Source organism: Podarcis bocagei, assembly GCF_964188305.1.
Source record: "Podarcis bocagei genome assembly, chromosome: 6".
NCBI classification, from domain to species: Eukaryota; Metazoa; Chordata; class Lepidosauria; order Squamata; family Lacertidae; genus Podarcis; species Podarcis bocagei.
In genome coordinates this window covers 67278604-67292655 of record NC_138130.1, presented here as the reverse complement: position 1 = coordinate 67292655, position 14052 = coordinate 67278604, and the positions used below count along the sequence as shown (strand labels likewise).

The 14052-nt window shown below is 41.1% G+C and overlaps 1 protein-coding gene across 1 annotated transcript in view; it reads left to right on the top strand.

Moving 5' to 3' along the window:
* Positions 1-6118: 6118 nt before the first annotated feature.
* CRYBG3 (crystallin beta-gamma domain containing 3) overlaps positions 6119-14052 on the top strand; it is a 63251-nt gene continuing 55317 nt past the window's right edge. The window contains exon 1 of the mRNA XM_081198860.1: positions 6119-6599. Within this exon, the coding sequence (XP_081054986.1) occupies positions 6448-6599 (152 nt within the window). The 5' untranslated portion in view covers positions 6119-6447. The remainder of the gene's footprint in view (positions 6600-14052) is intronic.

Here is a 14052-nt window from a genome sequence, read left to right as displayed (position 1 = left end):
TATTGAACTTTGCACATTTTAAAGGTACGTCAAACCTGTGGTTACTTTTGATTATGTCTGATCTCTTCAAGTGAGATAGTTTTGCCTGGATTTCCCCGCCCCCGTCCCAGATCCAGCCAGTGGGGAATCTGGTTTCTGAATCCACACCCAAAATAGTAATGCAGGTAACCAAATATATGTTGATATATAAATTGTGTTCCCTTCCTGTAGCTTATATATACTGGTATGATGCTTGATTAGCTACTGGACTTGTCACAATTTTGTCCTTCATTTTACCTGGTCACTGAACTATGTATATCATTAAGTATTGTGTTTTCTATTTTGGGGTGAACAGAAGATGCAGTAGATGGAGGTATAATGGTAGATGGGGATCCAATGGTAGATCTTTATGCAGTATTTTTCAGTAAATTAACAAGGGTTTCTGGCCCCTTTACAATGAAAAGAACTATAAAGTTCCTTTCTCTCCTTAAATTACACTGCTGAAATGAAATTAGGCTGCTGAAATGAAGAAAACTTGAGGTAACCAGGAGTGAAATTTGTGTGAATGTACTGAACTCTGTTCAGTTCTGATAATGAAAACATATCTCTAGGCTCAGAGGCCCTGTTTTTTAATTCTAATAGTATGTCTTCTGCACCTGGGTCTTGTTACAGATCTTGATGTTCTTCTAAAACACCAAATTAGATCTGACAAGCTTGAAGTCTGCTCAACCCTGCCATACGCTAACATTTCACTAGTGCTTAATGCATAGTATGTTGAATTAAACTAACCAAATCACTCTCATTGCTGTGGTCTTCATTGCCCACCTTTTAGCCTTGTAACTGCATTGGCACAGCTGCACAGTAGTAAGATATAAACACTTTCTACCAATGCAACCCAACTTCTGTAAGCTGGGCAAGTGTAGTGTGGCAACTAGTTGCCCTGCATTGCAAGCTTATCTCATGTCTTTGGGTCCAAGGATAAGTTTGTGGTGTTCAGTACTCTTTCTTTGTGGATAATAATATTAATGCAGTTTTTAAAAATAATGTATTTTCCTTACTGCATAGGAAAGATGTTCATAATAAAAGCTGTTCCTGCCTGCCTTCTCCAGCCAATAAGGCATTTGGTAACAGTTACAACTTAGTATATGCTTCTCAAACTCTCTTCTGATATTTGGAACAGAGTTCTGACCTTTGGGGGATACACAGAAATTGTGGGGAAAGTGGGCAACACATAGCAGAATGTTACTACAGAAGGCACTGTTCAGAGTCCTTGTAAATATGCATCACAACAAATAAACATGCATAAATACATACATAATTTAATTTGCATGCGACCTTTCCACAGTTCGACCGTACTCAGTGTGGCTTAAAACATGAAAAAAATACATAACTCCAATATAACAAAAGTAGTCATAATCAATAAATTAAACATTTAAAAATACAAAGCCAAACTAAACAATTTCCACATAAATCACAACAAAATCTAAAACAAAGATACAAAAACCCCCAGCAACAACCACAAAAAAACCCCAAACAGCATTCCAGCCCAAGAGTCTGTTCAGCAATCAACAATCAGCCTCAGCTTTTGTAGCTTGCAATCAGTCAGGGCTCCACCCTCCCAGGCCAGGTGGAAAAGGTCTGCAAGGCAGGAAGGCAGGTGGAAAAGGTCTGCAAGCCAGGACTCACAGGCAAGATGGTCCATATTTGAACACCAAAGGTAATTAACACAGAAGTATGTTGGCATGGAATTTTAACCTTATACATAAGCTGAGTGAACAATTATGTTTAGACCAAAAAAATAAATTGGAATTAGCTGTTTATGTTTTGAAATGTGTTGCTGTAAAAAGTTCAGTTATGACCCTTGCTTTCCAAAGGACAAAGAAGTCTGAGTCAACTAACATGTGGGCAATTTTGAAGCATTGTAAAACTCAGCCTGCCACAGCCTACCTGTCTTTAAAAGGAAGCAAGTTTCCTAACTGCAAAAAGCAAAAAAAAAAAAAAAAAAAAAGGTAAAGTAGATCTGTTGTACTAGGAAGACAGAATGTTCTAATTATAGAATCCTAACTTGTGATATGTGCTTTAATTTCTCCCATAAAACAGTGCCAGCCTGGAGGCACCCATGAATTTAATGCTTGTATTGCCATAATTTTGTTTGTTGAAACATAATTCTAGGTTGTGACAAATCTGTCCTTTAGGTGTTTACACATTTACTAACTTTTCCTGTGTAAAACCCAAAACCTTTTATGTCATATCTGGGTAAATGTTTTCTTCTGTGCTATTGATCCAAAGCATGATTTTCTGTCCCAGAGTGTGCTGGAGGCCTAATACAAAATCCTATGTTTTGCTGCTGGTGGTAACAGAGCATGGCTGAAGCTAAAATTGGGTTGCAATAAACTATTATTTATTTCAGAAAATTTATATACCACTTGATTGTAAACCACTTTAAGGGTTTAAAAACAACAGCAACAGACTATACACTATCATTATCTGCAACACAGTCCTAAGTGTTTGTTTAACAGTAAGGCATCCTGATAAAATGAACCTGCACCCCCCCTTTTTTTTGCCACTAACCCAATTGGTGAAGAATGGGAATTCTGAGGACATCCCTTCTCTCTCCGTAACTTTAGGGCTCCAGTGCATGCAGCATGTAGCTGGATTTGAAACCACATGAATAGCGAAGGGTGATATCCAATGTTTGTCAAAGCAGACCCTATTAAGGAAATATGCATGGATGCTTGCTTCTGCATACTAGTACAGTGGGACCTCGGGTTACAAATGCTTCAGTTTACATACGCTTCAGGTTACAGACTCCGCTAACCCAGAAATAGTACCTCGGGTTAAGAACTTCGCTTCAGGATGAGAACAGAAATTGTGCGGCGGTGGCGCAGCGGCAACGGGAGGCCCCATTAGCTAAAGTGGTGCTTCAGGTTAAGAACAGTTTCAGGTTAAAAACGGACCTCCGGAATGAATTAAGTAGGTAACCAGAGGTACCACTGTAACTAATTTGAATGAATAGCAGGAATTACTACTAAATACTGTAAATACATATTTGTAGCTTTTAATAAGAATAAAAGAGTTTTGCTATTCAGTTATAGCTCTCTCTGACTTTATATTTTATTTAAAATTAGACAAATTAAAATTTATTTTCTCAGTAGTCTGTTTTTTTAAACAAATCTTTCTTAGCTTTGAACAAGCAACTTAATAAAATGTTTCAAAGGGCTCATGTGAGATGAATTTTTTTTAATAAAAACAACAACAACCAAGATTATTTAATTTCACCATCTGTTCAGACTGAAACCGCAATCAGCCAGGAGGTCTCCCATGTGTGCAAACCATTCTAGTCTGAATGGCTGCAGAAAATAACAGCATGTCAAGCAAGTTCAGTGTTCCTTGTCATTTGAGAGAATGACTCTAGTGAAAACTGTAGCAAAATGAGCTGAGATACTTTAAAGGATAGGATACATCCTTACACTCTGGATTTAGCTCTGCTTTTACAGACTTACTGGCTGTCTTGGGCCATATGTTGTTACATCATATTCTCTGCACGTGGCAATTTAAGGCTTTATTACCATCTGCCTGATTTGCATGCATTTCCCTGGTCCTTCATGTTGACAGCTGTGTTCAGAGGCCATTGCCACCTGCCACATGATAAATAACCTCGTATGTGTAAAATATGAATGGATAGTCAACAAATTTATATTGCCACATCTGCCTCTGTCATGGTCTTTTGATGACACAATAGGACAGAGGGGACACCACCTAAATTGGCCACTGTTTGCCCAGCCTAAATTTGTCTTCCTAATACATATCCTAATGTTAATTCATTCATATACATACAGATTTTTAAAAACCTACAGATTTTGGATGCAGAAATAGTCTAGCTGAGCTGGCCCAAATAATTAATCCATTTCTAATTAGTATTGGAATGGTGTCTTTTAGGAGGAAAGGCCACTCTTTCCAGACTTTTCAACTGGATTTGAAGTGAGCCCTGTTGTATAAAGAATGAGCTTTGATGTGGTTGGGGGTGATGAATAAATAGGGGTTACTCCAGAATAAGTACTTTGGACAAGAAAGGGAGTAAAAAAGGCCATGGTTAGGAGAACAATAATTTAATCCATGCTACATAGGACCATTGTACAATGTTCTGGGTCTAAAAGTTGAGAGAATGAATGTAGTGAGTATTATTTCGTAAGTCTACCAACTACTACTTGGACCGCAAGAGCTTGAAGTCATCCTTGAATGTTCCTGCATCTTTTGTATTTAAATATACATTTGTCAAATCAAAGGCAGTATAAACTATTTTAGGTTGCAGCATGTACAGTTTCAGGACTACAACTTTGAGCTCTGAGAGGAATTCCAAATTGTGCGCCTCAGGAGTTTAATGGGAGAAAGGCTAACACCTTCACACACTGATGAAATTTGGATCATGCTCTTTGTTTTCAGTCACTCATGTTGTATTCCTTGTATTTGGCTTGTTAAAAATATACCCTCTTCCTTTAAGTGTGATGAAAATAGTAATCATAGTTAAGTGTTGTCATTTATCTACTTACTTGAGAGTAAGCTCAATTGAACTCAATGGGACTTCTGAGTATATATACTGTACAGCGGTACCTTGGGTTACAGACGCTTCAGGTTACAGACTCCGCTAACCCAGAAATAGTACCTCAGGTTAAGAACTTTGCTTCAGGACGAGAACAGAATTTGCGCGGCAGAGGCAGCGGGAGGCCCCATTAGCTAAAGTGGTACCTCAGGTTAAGAACAGCTTCAGGTTAAGAACGGACCTCCAGAACGAATTAAGTTCTTAACCTGAGGCACCACTGTATACAGGATTATACTGTAAAAAAAATAAGAATCCACAGGTCACTTTAAACATAATCACTTTATTTGTGAGTGTTTACAGACACTGTACTCAAAATTGGTGGACAACAAAGCATGGAAACAATAAAAAAATTGCTGAATATTGACATGTACTTTTATACATATGTTGGGCTTTGAAAAGATGGACTCACAATAAAAGCAAAACTGCAATTACTAAACATTAGTGACGATTCCCAAAAGCCTGGGGGGAAAGCCATATTTTGCACTTGTGTGGGCACTAGCTGAATTTCAGGGAACAGGAACTTCCAAAGCCAGGGTGCCACCACAAAGAAGGCCCACAAGTCACTGCCAGATATGCAATTCCAAGTGGTAGGTAGGACACTAAGCAGGGCCTATCTTAACTCACCAGCAGGATTGTAGGGGGGCAGGAGGCTAGGCAATCCTTCAAATGCTTTTAAGTATTCAGTAATGTACTGCTTAGAATTTGTAAAAGGAGTGCACCCCCTTTGAAGTGAGTTATGTATGCAAATTAAAAGGGAGTGTTGTGGTACTTCCATCAAATCATGCACCTAACAGGATGAAGCCTGAGTGAACTTAATGGAACTGACTTCCAAGCAAGCCTGTGTGGTATAGTGGTTAGAGCGGTTAAAGTGCCGGACTAGGGCCTGGGAGACTAGGGTTAAAATCCCCTGGGGGCTGGGTGACCTTGGGCCAGTCACAATCTCTCAGCCTAAACTACCTCAAACTGTTGTTGAGATTAAATCAGAAGGGAGAGAACCATGCAGGTTGAGCTCCTTGAGCAAAAAAGGGGGATATAAATGCAATAATATAAATATAAAACCTGTGTAGGATCCAGGTGCATATTTTGGCAGGTGTTTTCAATGACGGAGCAGGTTCACCAAAAACCTGTGCCAAAATGATTTTAAAGTGCCACAAGGCTCCTCCTCTTTTCTTGTCCTGCTTGACTGCAAGGCAAGAGGCTTCAACAAGACGGGCTCTCTGTGAGGAAAAGTTGGGTGGTTGTTTTTTTTTAACATTTCAGTTTGGCGGCTGCGAGGCAGAGCTGTTTGGGAGGTCGCCCGCTTTGCCTCCGAGCGGAATGCAAGTCGCCTCCCCGTTCCCGCTGCCGTCGAGAAACCCACGTGCCTCGTGGTAAACCATTGTTTTCTGTGCTGAGGGGAGGCTGTAACTCGACCGACCTGAAGTTCTTGGCAGAAGCGAGAGAGGGAGGCGGCTGCAGCAGCAGCACCGGGAACGTCCTCCCCAACCCCGGGCCGTGAGGAGCCCATGCTCCGGCTGTCTGGGGAGAGAGAGGGCGGGCCGTGGAAGAAGGGGCGTGCTCTGGAAGCGGCCATGGCTCCTCCTCGTGGGCCGGGCGGCCGAGGGAGCCGTGCAGCGTTTCCCGCCTCCACAGGGGGCAGAAATCAGTGGCTGGCTGCTGCTCGGCATACTTCCTTTTCCCCGCGTCCTGCCGCTGGAGGACCGGACTAGAAACTTGGGAAAGAGGGCTGCTACTGCTGCTGCTGCTACTACGGCGAGCGCGGGAAGGGACCGAGGGGGAACAGCCGCCTCTCGCAGCCGCCAAAGCACGAGGAGGAGGAAGGAGAGGGCAGCAGCAGCCCTCCTCGTTTTCTGCCGGTGCCGGGGAAGATGTCCGGCGGGAGCAGCCGAAGGAGAAGCGGCTCCTCCTGGCACAGCAGCTTCTCCCGACTTTTCTCCAGGAGCCCGTCCAAGGAGCAGGAGGCAGTGGGCACAGCAGCAGCAGCAGCAGCTGCTCCTCCTCAGCAGCCGGGCGCACGCAGGTAGGGAAAGGGCGCGAGCAAGGCCGGCAACGGCGGCTCGTCTTCTTCCTTCCTTCCTCCCTTTCTTCCTTCTGGGCTCGGCTGAAGAAGTTGCTGCCCTTCGCGGGCGGGTGGTTGCGGCTCGGGCGCCTCAGCCCCTTCTTCGCGTTTCCCTCGTCCCCGGCCTTCCCCGCCGGTCCCAGCTCTTCTCTGTCGCGGCGCCCCATCGCTGGGCGACAGAAGCAGCTGTCTTGCTGCTGGGACTGGCGGGGGCAAGTGCGCGCGGCTGTGGGCGAAAGTGGCATTTCCTGGTGGTACAACACGGCCAAACCGTGCGGGCAGGACCCTTCTTCGCCGCCTTTCTCCCCAGCCCGCAAAAGAGTGTGTGCTGGGCGGGTTGAATGAGACTGGATTCCCCCCTGGGTCATTCGAGTCCACTGCCTTATTTCCTTTCGAGCTCTTTCTTTCCCCTCCTACTTTCCCAAAGAAATCAGAGTTGGACCCGATTTCGATTTCAAGCACTTTCTCATTTTGGAACAAAGCATTTGCCATGAGGCATTCTAGTCAGAAGGCGGTGACCTTAACGTGGCACTCCAGATGTCACTTGCAAAAAGGGAGTTCGTGGGGACTGACAGGGCAAGCGATGTCTTTCATATCAGTATATATATATTTTTTGTGAACTGCCTTTGGGTCGTGAGTTGTGATGGGCAGTATGTAAATATTCTAAAAATAAATAAATATATTTATTTAATAATTAGTTAATAATTACTGGCAAGCACATCTCTGAGGTTGAGCAATCTGAAGTAGTTGATATTCCATATGGATGCCCTTAAAGTTCATTTCCTATAAAAGCAACTTCCCCCCTCCTCTCCTGCCAAGCAATTCTGACTGAAGAAGTACAGTATAGCTGCCATCCTAGACATGCTTTCCTGGGAATAAGCTCCCTTTAAAGCAGCAACTTGCATCCTGCTAAACATGCGTGGGACTGTGCTACAGCAACATAACACAACTTTTAGTAAAGTAACATAATTTTGAATCTCTGTTAGGAATAACTTTTCTCACATACAGGAAATGCAGAGGTTCTCTGTAGAAACTAATTACTGTGCAATTATTTGTAATCACATTCCAGAGTCTGAGTTAACCTAGTCCTATTACAAACCTCCTGACCAAGCCCACAAAATACTGTACTATGAAACTGCTTTACTTTAGCATACAGTAGCCCCTCATTTCACATGCATTTGACTTGTGTCAATACGCAGTTAGAGGTGGGCTGGTTGAAATTGTGCAAGCCAAGTCTCAAGGAAGGCAGAGGATTTTAAAGTTCTTTTTGAACCAGGTTGCCCAAGCAGACCAAGCAGTGCGAAAGGAGCTTCTTGCTCGGAAAGGCCCACTTGGTGCATTGGTGCTGAGAGTGCTCTCTTTCCCTTCACCCACTAGCCACAGGGCAACTGAAGAGGTTTGACTATATGTGATCTACATGCATACGTGGGAACCTTGGAACCGAACCTGCATATAAGATGAACTATATATTAGACCTCTCCACGTTGCTTCATCTGGTGAATAAGCAGCTGTATATCTTTAAATGGGGTTTAAAATGTTTATTCTGGATTTTAGCTAAACCATAATTAGAATCAAGTGTTTTTGTTGGTTAAAATGAAGGAATAATTCCTTCACAGAAATATATTTTTGTTTCTGGCTTTGGCCATTTATTGTACAGGAAGTTGTAAGCCATTTGGCATCTTGTCTTGGTTTTTGTTGAGCAATGAGTCCTCTTAAGGTATGACAAATAATAAGATGGAAGATTTCCTAGATTATTTAAACAATGTAAACAAAAACATTGTTTGTTTAGGAAACATGCCACAGATTGGCTTGTAGTACTGGTGCTACTATAAGTTGGAAAATTTTCTCTTGTGTGTAAAATAGAAGAAGAATGTGGAATAAACTTGTTCTGAATTGCACTGGACACATTTCTGCTTAAAATTGCATATGACTTAGTCCCTTATATCCATCAAGTTCATTATGAATAGGATGCACGTCTATCTCAACTGTGTGTAAATCTCCCTGGTTTACTGATTACTATCTCCAGAAGTAAATAGTCTTGAGACCTTGCTGGGCTCCTTCATGAGGAAGGGCATAGTATAGAGTGAATAAATGAATAATAATAATAGTAATATCACTACAGTGGTGTAGAGAGTTAAAAGTTTTCATTTATTTTCATTGACCAGATGCAGCCTACTATATATGAGTGTTTAAAGTGACACAGTATGAGTACTGAACTCCTCCCTACCACAGCATGTACATTGATGAAAGTTTTAAGACAATATGTACAGTGTTAATGAGCCCTTTACAGTCTTGGGAGACTGTCATTTGATTCAGATTGTGATAATAGATTTTCCACTGTATAGCAGGTTTGGATGTTGTAAAGAGATGTTATGTACATGAACTATGCGTTTATAGTTGTAGCATATGAGTGAGGTAGACTGATTATGTGGGCTTTATTTATAAATATTTCTAGGTGGCTTGCAACATAAAAACACAAAAGCCATTAAAGCAACAGAAGATAAACACTACCAAGTATTTATGAGACAGTGCTGTCTTAAATTGTATGTTAAAACCATATATGCATTTAATAACTGTCTTATTAGAACAAAGTTTATACTTTTGGATTCTAGTTCTATTGTTGTCTAATAAACGTTTTCAATAATGAGTTATTCATTTAGGTTATAGTTACAGTTAAATGCTCACCATAATCTCTTGCTATCCTTGACTCTCCCTCCTCTCCCCTCTATTGTCTATTTTTTATCGTTAGCTTTTGGGGAATGGAACCTTCTTCTTTTTCAGTGTGCTACATGCACTTAAATGGGTGTGCTGTACAAAAAATTAACAGTGACCCACATCTATTGGCTGATATCCAACATTAATCTTAAGAGTGCATCCATTTATTCCAGCAGGTCTACTATGACTATAACTGAGTTGGATCTCACCCTTAGAGTAGAATAATTTAGCTACTGTGCATCAGATGGAATGCCCCCCCAAAACCAGATACAGTGGTACCTCAGTTGTTGAATGTAATCCATCCCAGAAGACCGTTCGACTTCCGAAAAGTTTGAAAACCAAGGTGCAATGGGCAGTTGGCAAATTCCATTGAGAAATGCACCTCAGAAGCCATTCGACTTCTGAGGTGCATTCAAAAACGGAAGCATTTACTTCTGGATTTTCAGTGTTCAAAAACCAAAACATTCGGCTTCCAAAGCGTTCAACAACCGAGGTACCACTGTATGGGCAAATTCCCCCCCCCCATGCTGCTAAACTACAATTCCCATCATTCTTGGTCCCTGGCCTTGCTTGCTGGGGCTGATGGGAGTTGTAGTTCAGTCACATCTGGAGGGCTAAAAGTTTCCCACCCCCAATTTTAAAACACATTTCTTTAGCTCATGGTTGCAAGTAAAAGAACATAAATGTTGGCTTGTGTTTGGCTGAAGTTTAACTATATGGTTTAGAAAACTGACAACAGTGAATAGTGAAATGAAGTAGCAGTCCCATGGAGCTAGCACACTAAAGATCTTAGTGGTTGCTGCTGCTTTGCTGTGGAAAGATCTTGCAGCATATCAGCTGATGATCTTCACTGGAGAGTGTTCCTGTTTGCTGGCTTCGTTGGAGACAGCTGGCTGAAGGACCTAGCAGTTGTGAGGCTGCTCAGCCTTCAGAGATCTCTCTGTCCCGCAGTATTGTGACAAAGCCTACTCTTTGCTGGAGAAGGCAAGTAGAATACTGTAGCAGGGAAGGCTTATTACTCAGGAGAAGAGGGAGGAGTTCTTCTGACAACCTCCACCAAACATATACAACCCTTTTCTAGCTGTCCCAAGGCAAGCATCTGTATATTAACCAACATTTTGGATGATACTCCTGGTAGCCTAATACTAGTACTATTAGACAATTCAGGGACTTGGTTTGGAGCAAATATGAGTTTGATTTAATATTCTGTGCAAGGTTAGGATGGTTCGTCTGGTAGAGATCTTCCCCCTCCTAAGATTGCTCTCATTTGTCCATTCAGTGCTGATGAACCAGGTTTGCAAAAGGTCACTTTCTGTTAATCACTCTGCACTTTTTAGGACAGACAATTTTGAATAAATATGATGCTTGATTTATACCCTTGAATTCTGGAGTTGAGTCTTGTACAGAGTAAAGAAGTACAACTGCAGAACTTTCTTTGACCACTGGGAAATGAGTTCTAGCATCTTGTAGTACTGAAATAATTTAAATAACTCTTATTTATTTTGCAATGCCTGCTAGGATTTTCTTTTGCTAGTACTGTATTTTATAGCTGAAATGAAATTTCTTCTTGACGTTTAAAATTGCTACTGCTTAGAGTTCACCATAGACATCATTTTCAACATCATAAATATAACTGGCACTTTAAACATTTACATAATCCTGTTTTAAACTGCTGGATCTATGAGCATATGCAAACATGGGCCAGTATCATGCGGTCAATATTTTGTATGAAGTATTAAGGTCAATATTTTGTTTTCAAATACAAGATATTGCTGCTCCTTTCTTTGTAATTGTTTAAATTTAATCAAAATTCAATATTCTCAAATGTGTTGCTGCAAAGTAGCAGAAACATTACTTTTAATTTGAAAATTATGTTGGAATCTTCCTATGACCTATTTGTCTAATGTATAGTCTGTATTAATATTAGTTGCTTGACAGATGACAGTAGGAAAATCTCAGTGTAATCTGCCATAATCCTGATGCTCAATATTGACCTTGAGCTCTGTACAAAAATAAAACATTCTGATGTTCATATGTACTGCAGATTAAAAAATTTGCTTTGTGTAATATTGGTCAACAATATGTATTTTTAATGTAACAGTTAAAATTTGGTGACAGTTTTTTTGTGAAATTCAGAGGGAATGGGAAGATTCTGATGTTCTCAGTGGTTGTAATGTTTCTGTTTTTCCCTCTTTCAACAATCCTAGCATCAGTTAAGATTATTTTCATGTAATCTTGAAATATAGATTGTCTTGCATGGATTTAAATAATTATTTTGCACAATTAAAACTTCCTTGTTTCTCTTGCAGTCATAAAAAAATGGAGCTGTTTAAGTTTTTAGTCCAAATTGGTCAAGAAGAATGTGCATTTTATTTTTGCATTCCAAATTGGAGCCCTAAATCAGAAATAGACCCATACTGTTTAGTTCTCAGGTTGTTAGCATTATGTGAAGCAGAAACAGTTTCCTAGTTGCAGGCTCCTATGAAGGAGTGGTTCTTCCTCACCCTGTAGCCACCTTCCAGGCTGTTCTGGAAGGCCCTCCTGAAATTTTAAGATCTTTGAGGGGCTGCAGAGGAATCTGAGAAAACAGCATCCCCCAACTTCCATTTGCAGATTAAAGGCCTAGAAGTGAATAGGCCTGAAAAACAGCACCAAGCAGCTGATTGTTATAGTGAAACTCAGCAGCTTAGTTGCACAAATAGCTGGTTGCCTTAGCTGTTATCCTCAATATTAATAATTCTTTATCCTTTCAATATTCCTAGAATATTTGAACTTTTAAAATAAAATAAAGGCAGAGAACTCCAATATGCTCTCAGGAGGAATCTAAGGGAGAGCATGTGTGAATGTAGCTGAATTAGAGGCACTTTCTGTAGTAGCTCGTATGGCAATTGCATCCATAACTCCATGTATCCCTGAACTTCTCCCCGTATCCTTACTATCCTCTGTCAGCCCCACCACCACCACCATTGTGCTACTTAAATTAATGAGGGATACTGACACTAGTATTCTAAATAAAAAAATTCCTTCCAGTAGCACCTTAAAGACCAACTAAGTTAGTTCTTGGTATGAGCTTTCGTGTGCATGCACACTTCTTCAGATACACTGAAACAGAAGTTGCCAGATCCTTCTATATAGTGAGAAGGTGGGGAGGGGTGTTACTCAGAAGGGTGGTGGGAATGGGAGATAGGCAGATAGCTGAGAGAGCCTAAGCTCATACCAAGAACTAACTTAGTTGGTCTTTAAGGTGCTACTGGAAGGAATTTTTTTATTTTGACTATGGCAGACCAACACGGCTACCTATCTACTACAAGTATTCTACTCAGTCCTAGCAGGGTTTAAATTCTATTGCTGTCAAGCATCATTCTTGGAATGCCAACACCCTGCATAGTCTTTGAAAGTCCAACCCAGAACCCCTGTCTTCCGGTTTTACCCCTCCCATACTTACCCAACATACTTACCCAACTGCATTGTCAAAGCCAGGACATCTCTGTTCTCCTGCCAGCGCTCAGTTTCCTTCTAAGTTCCAAGCATTGCTGCCTAATACGGCAAACAAATGTTTGTATACATAATGTGGGTGGGGTGGTTCAATAAAGGAAGAGAAGGGATGGGCTTTTTCTTTACACATTCAGAGGATTGTTGTGCAGAACAAAGGTAAGGAAATGCACTTGGACAGTCTTTGAAGATTTGTGTTCTCTTGTATATCGTTTGTACAGGCGATTCAATTTGATTTTCAGGTTATGTGATTGAACTGGGCTGCTTCAGCAGCTTGGAAATAAAGTCTATTATAACATCTTGTATGTTCTAATTTAATCTCACCTTTTTCTAAATCTAAGGCTCTGCATTAAGACTTTAATCATTTTCAAAGTGGGTTCATATTTCTTACAAATTCAGAATACAGTATTTCAGAATAACTAATTTGGCTCCTGCCACTTTGATGAAAATTATAAGCAAGGTATATAAACAGGAGATTGCCTGTAAATTTTTCCGCATCAGTGTTTGTGATCCTGGGTTCCAAAGAAGTTGGCTTTGAGGGGGGGGGCAGTGGGTGTTCCATTCCATTTTGTAAGAAGTTGAATTTTCATTTTCGCAATAGTATTAAGAGGACACTATCTTTTTGTTCTGTTATTGGGTGAATGCTTAAGGGAGTGCAGTCATGTGGCCACTTTCAAAGGAGAATTGGAAAGTGGGAAGTAGTGCTTGGCCTTTCCTCTGCCTCCCTATTCTTCCCTGTAGTCCTCCCCTTTCCCCCAGGTCTTCAAGTCCCAATATGAATTTATTTCCAATCTCAGAATTGGCTAGACGAAACTGCAGAAAAACTACTGGAGGACGAGAGAGCAGGGGAGAATTGGCAGAATTGCAGGACAGTTTAAGCGCTCGTTTCCCACCTGCCAATTCTTATCTGCAAATGCCATCTCACCTGTGCATTAGTATTAAATGTAGTAACATGTTTTTCCTCAAAAAAACTTATCTGAGCTAGATGGATTAGTTGGCATAAATAGGAGTTTTACTTGCAGTGCAAATAGCAGGTGTGGGAGGCCAGATCAGATCTAGAGGGCAAATGGTTAAAAAAACCCTCTACCATTAATCTGGCTCAAACCTCTGCCCCCCCCCCCCGCTGCCCGATGTCTGTTTACTTTTTGGAAAGTATTCATGCAGTTCCTAATTGCAAGAATGGTGTCTTGTCTAAATTACCTAGGAG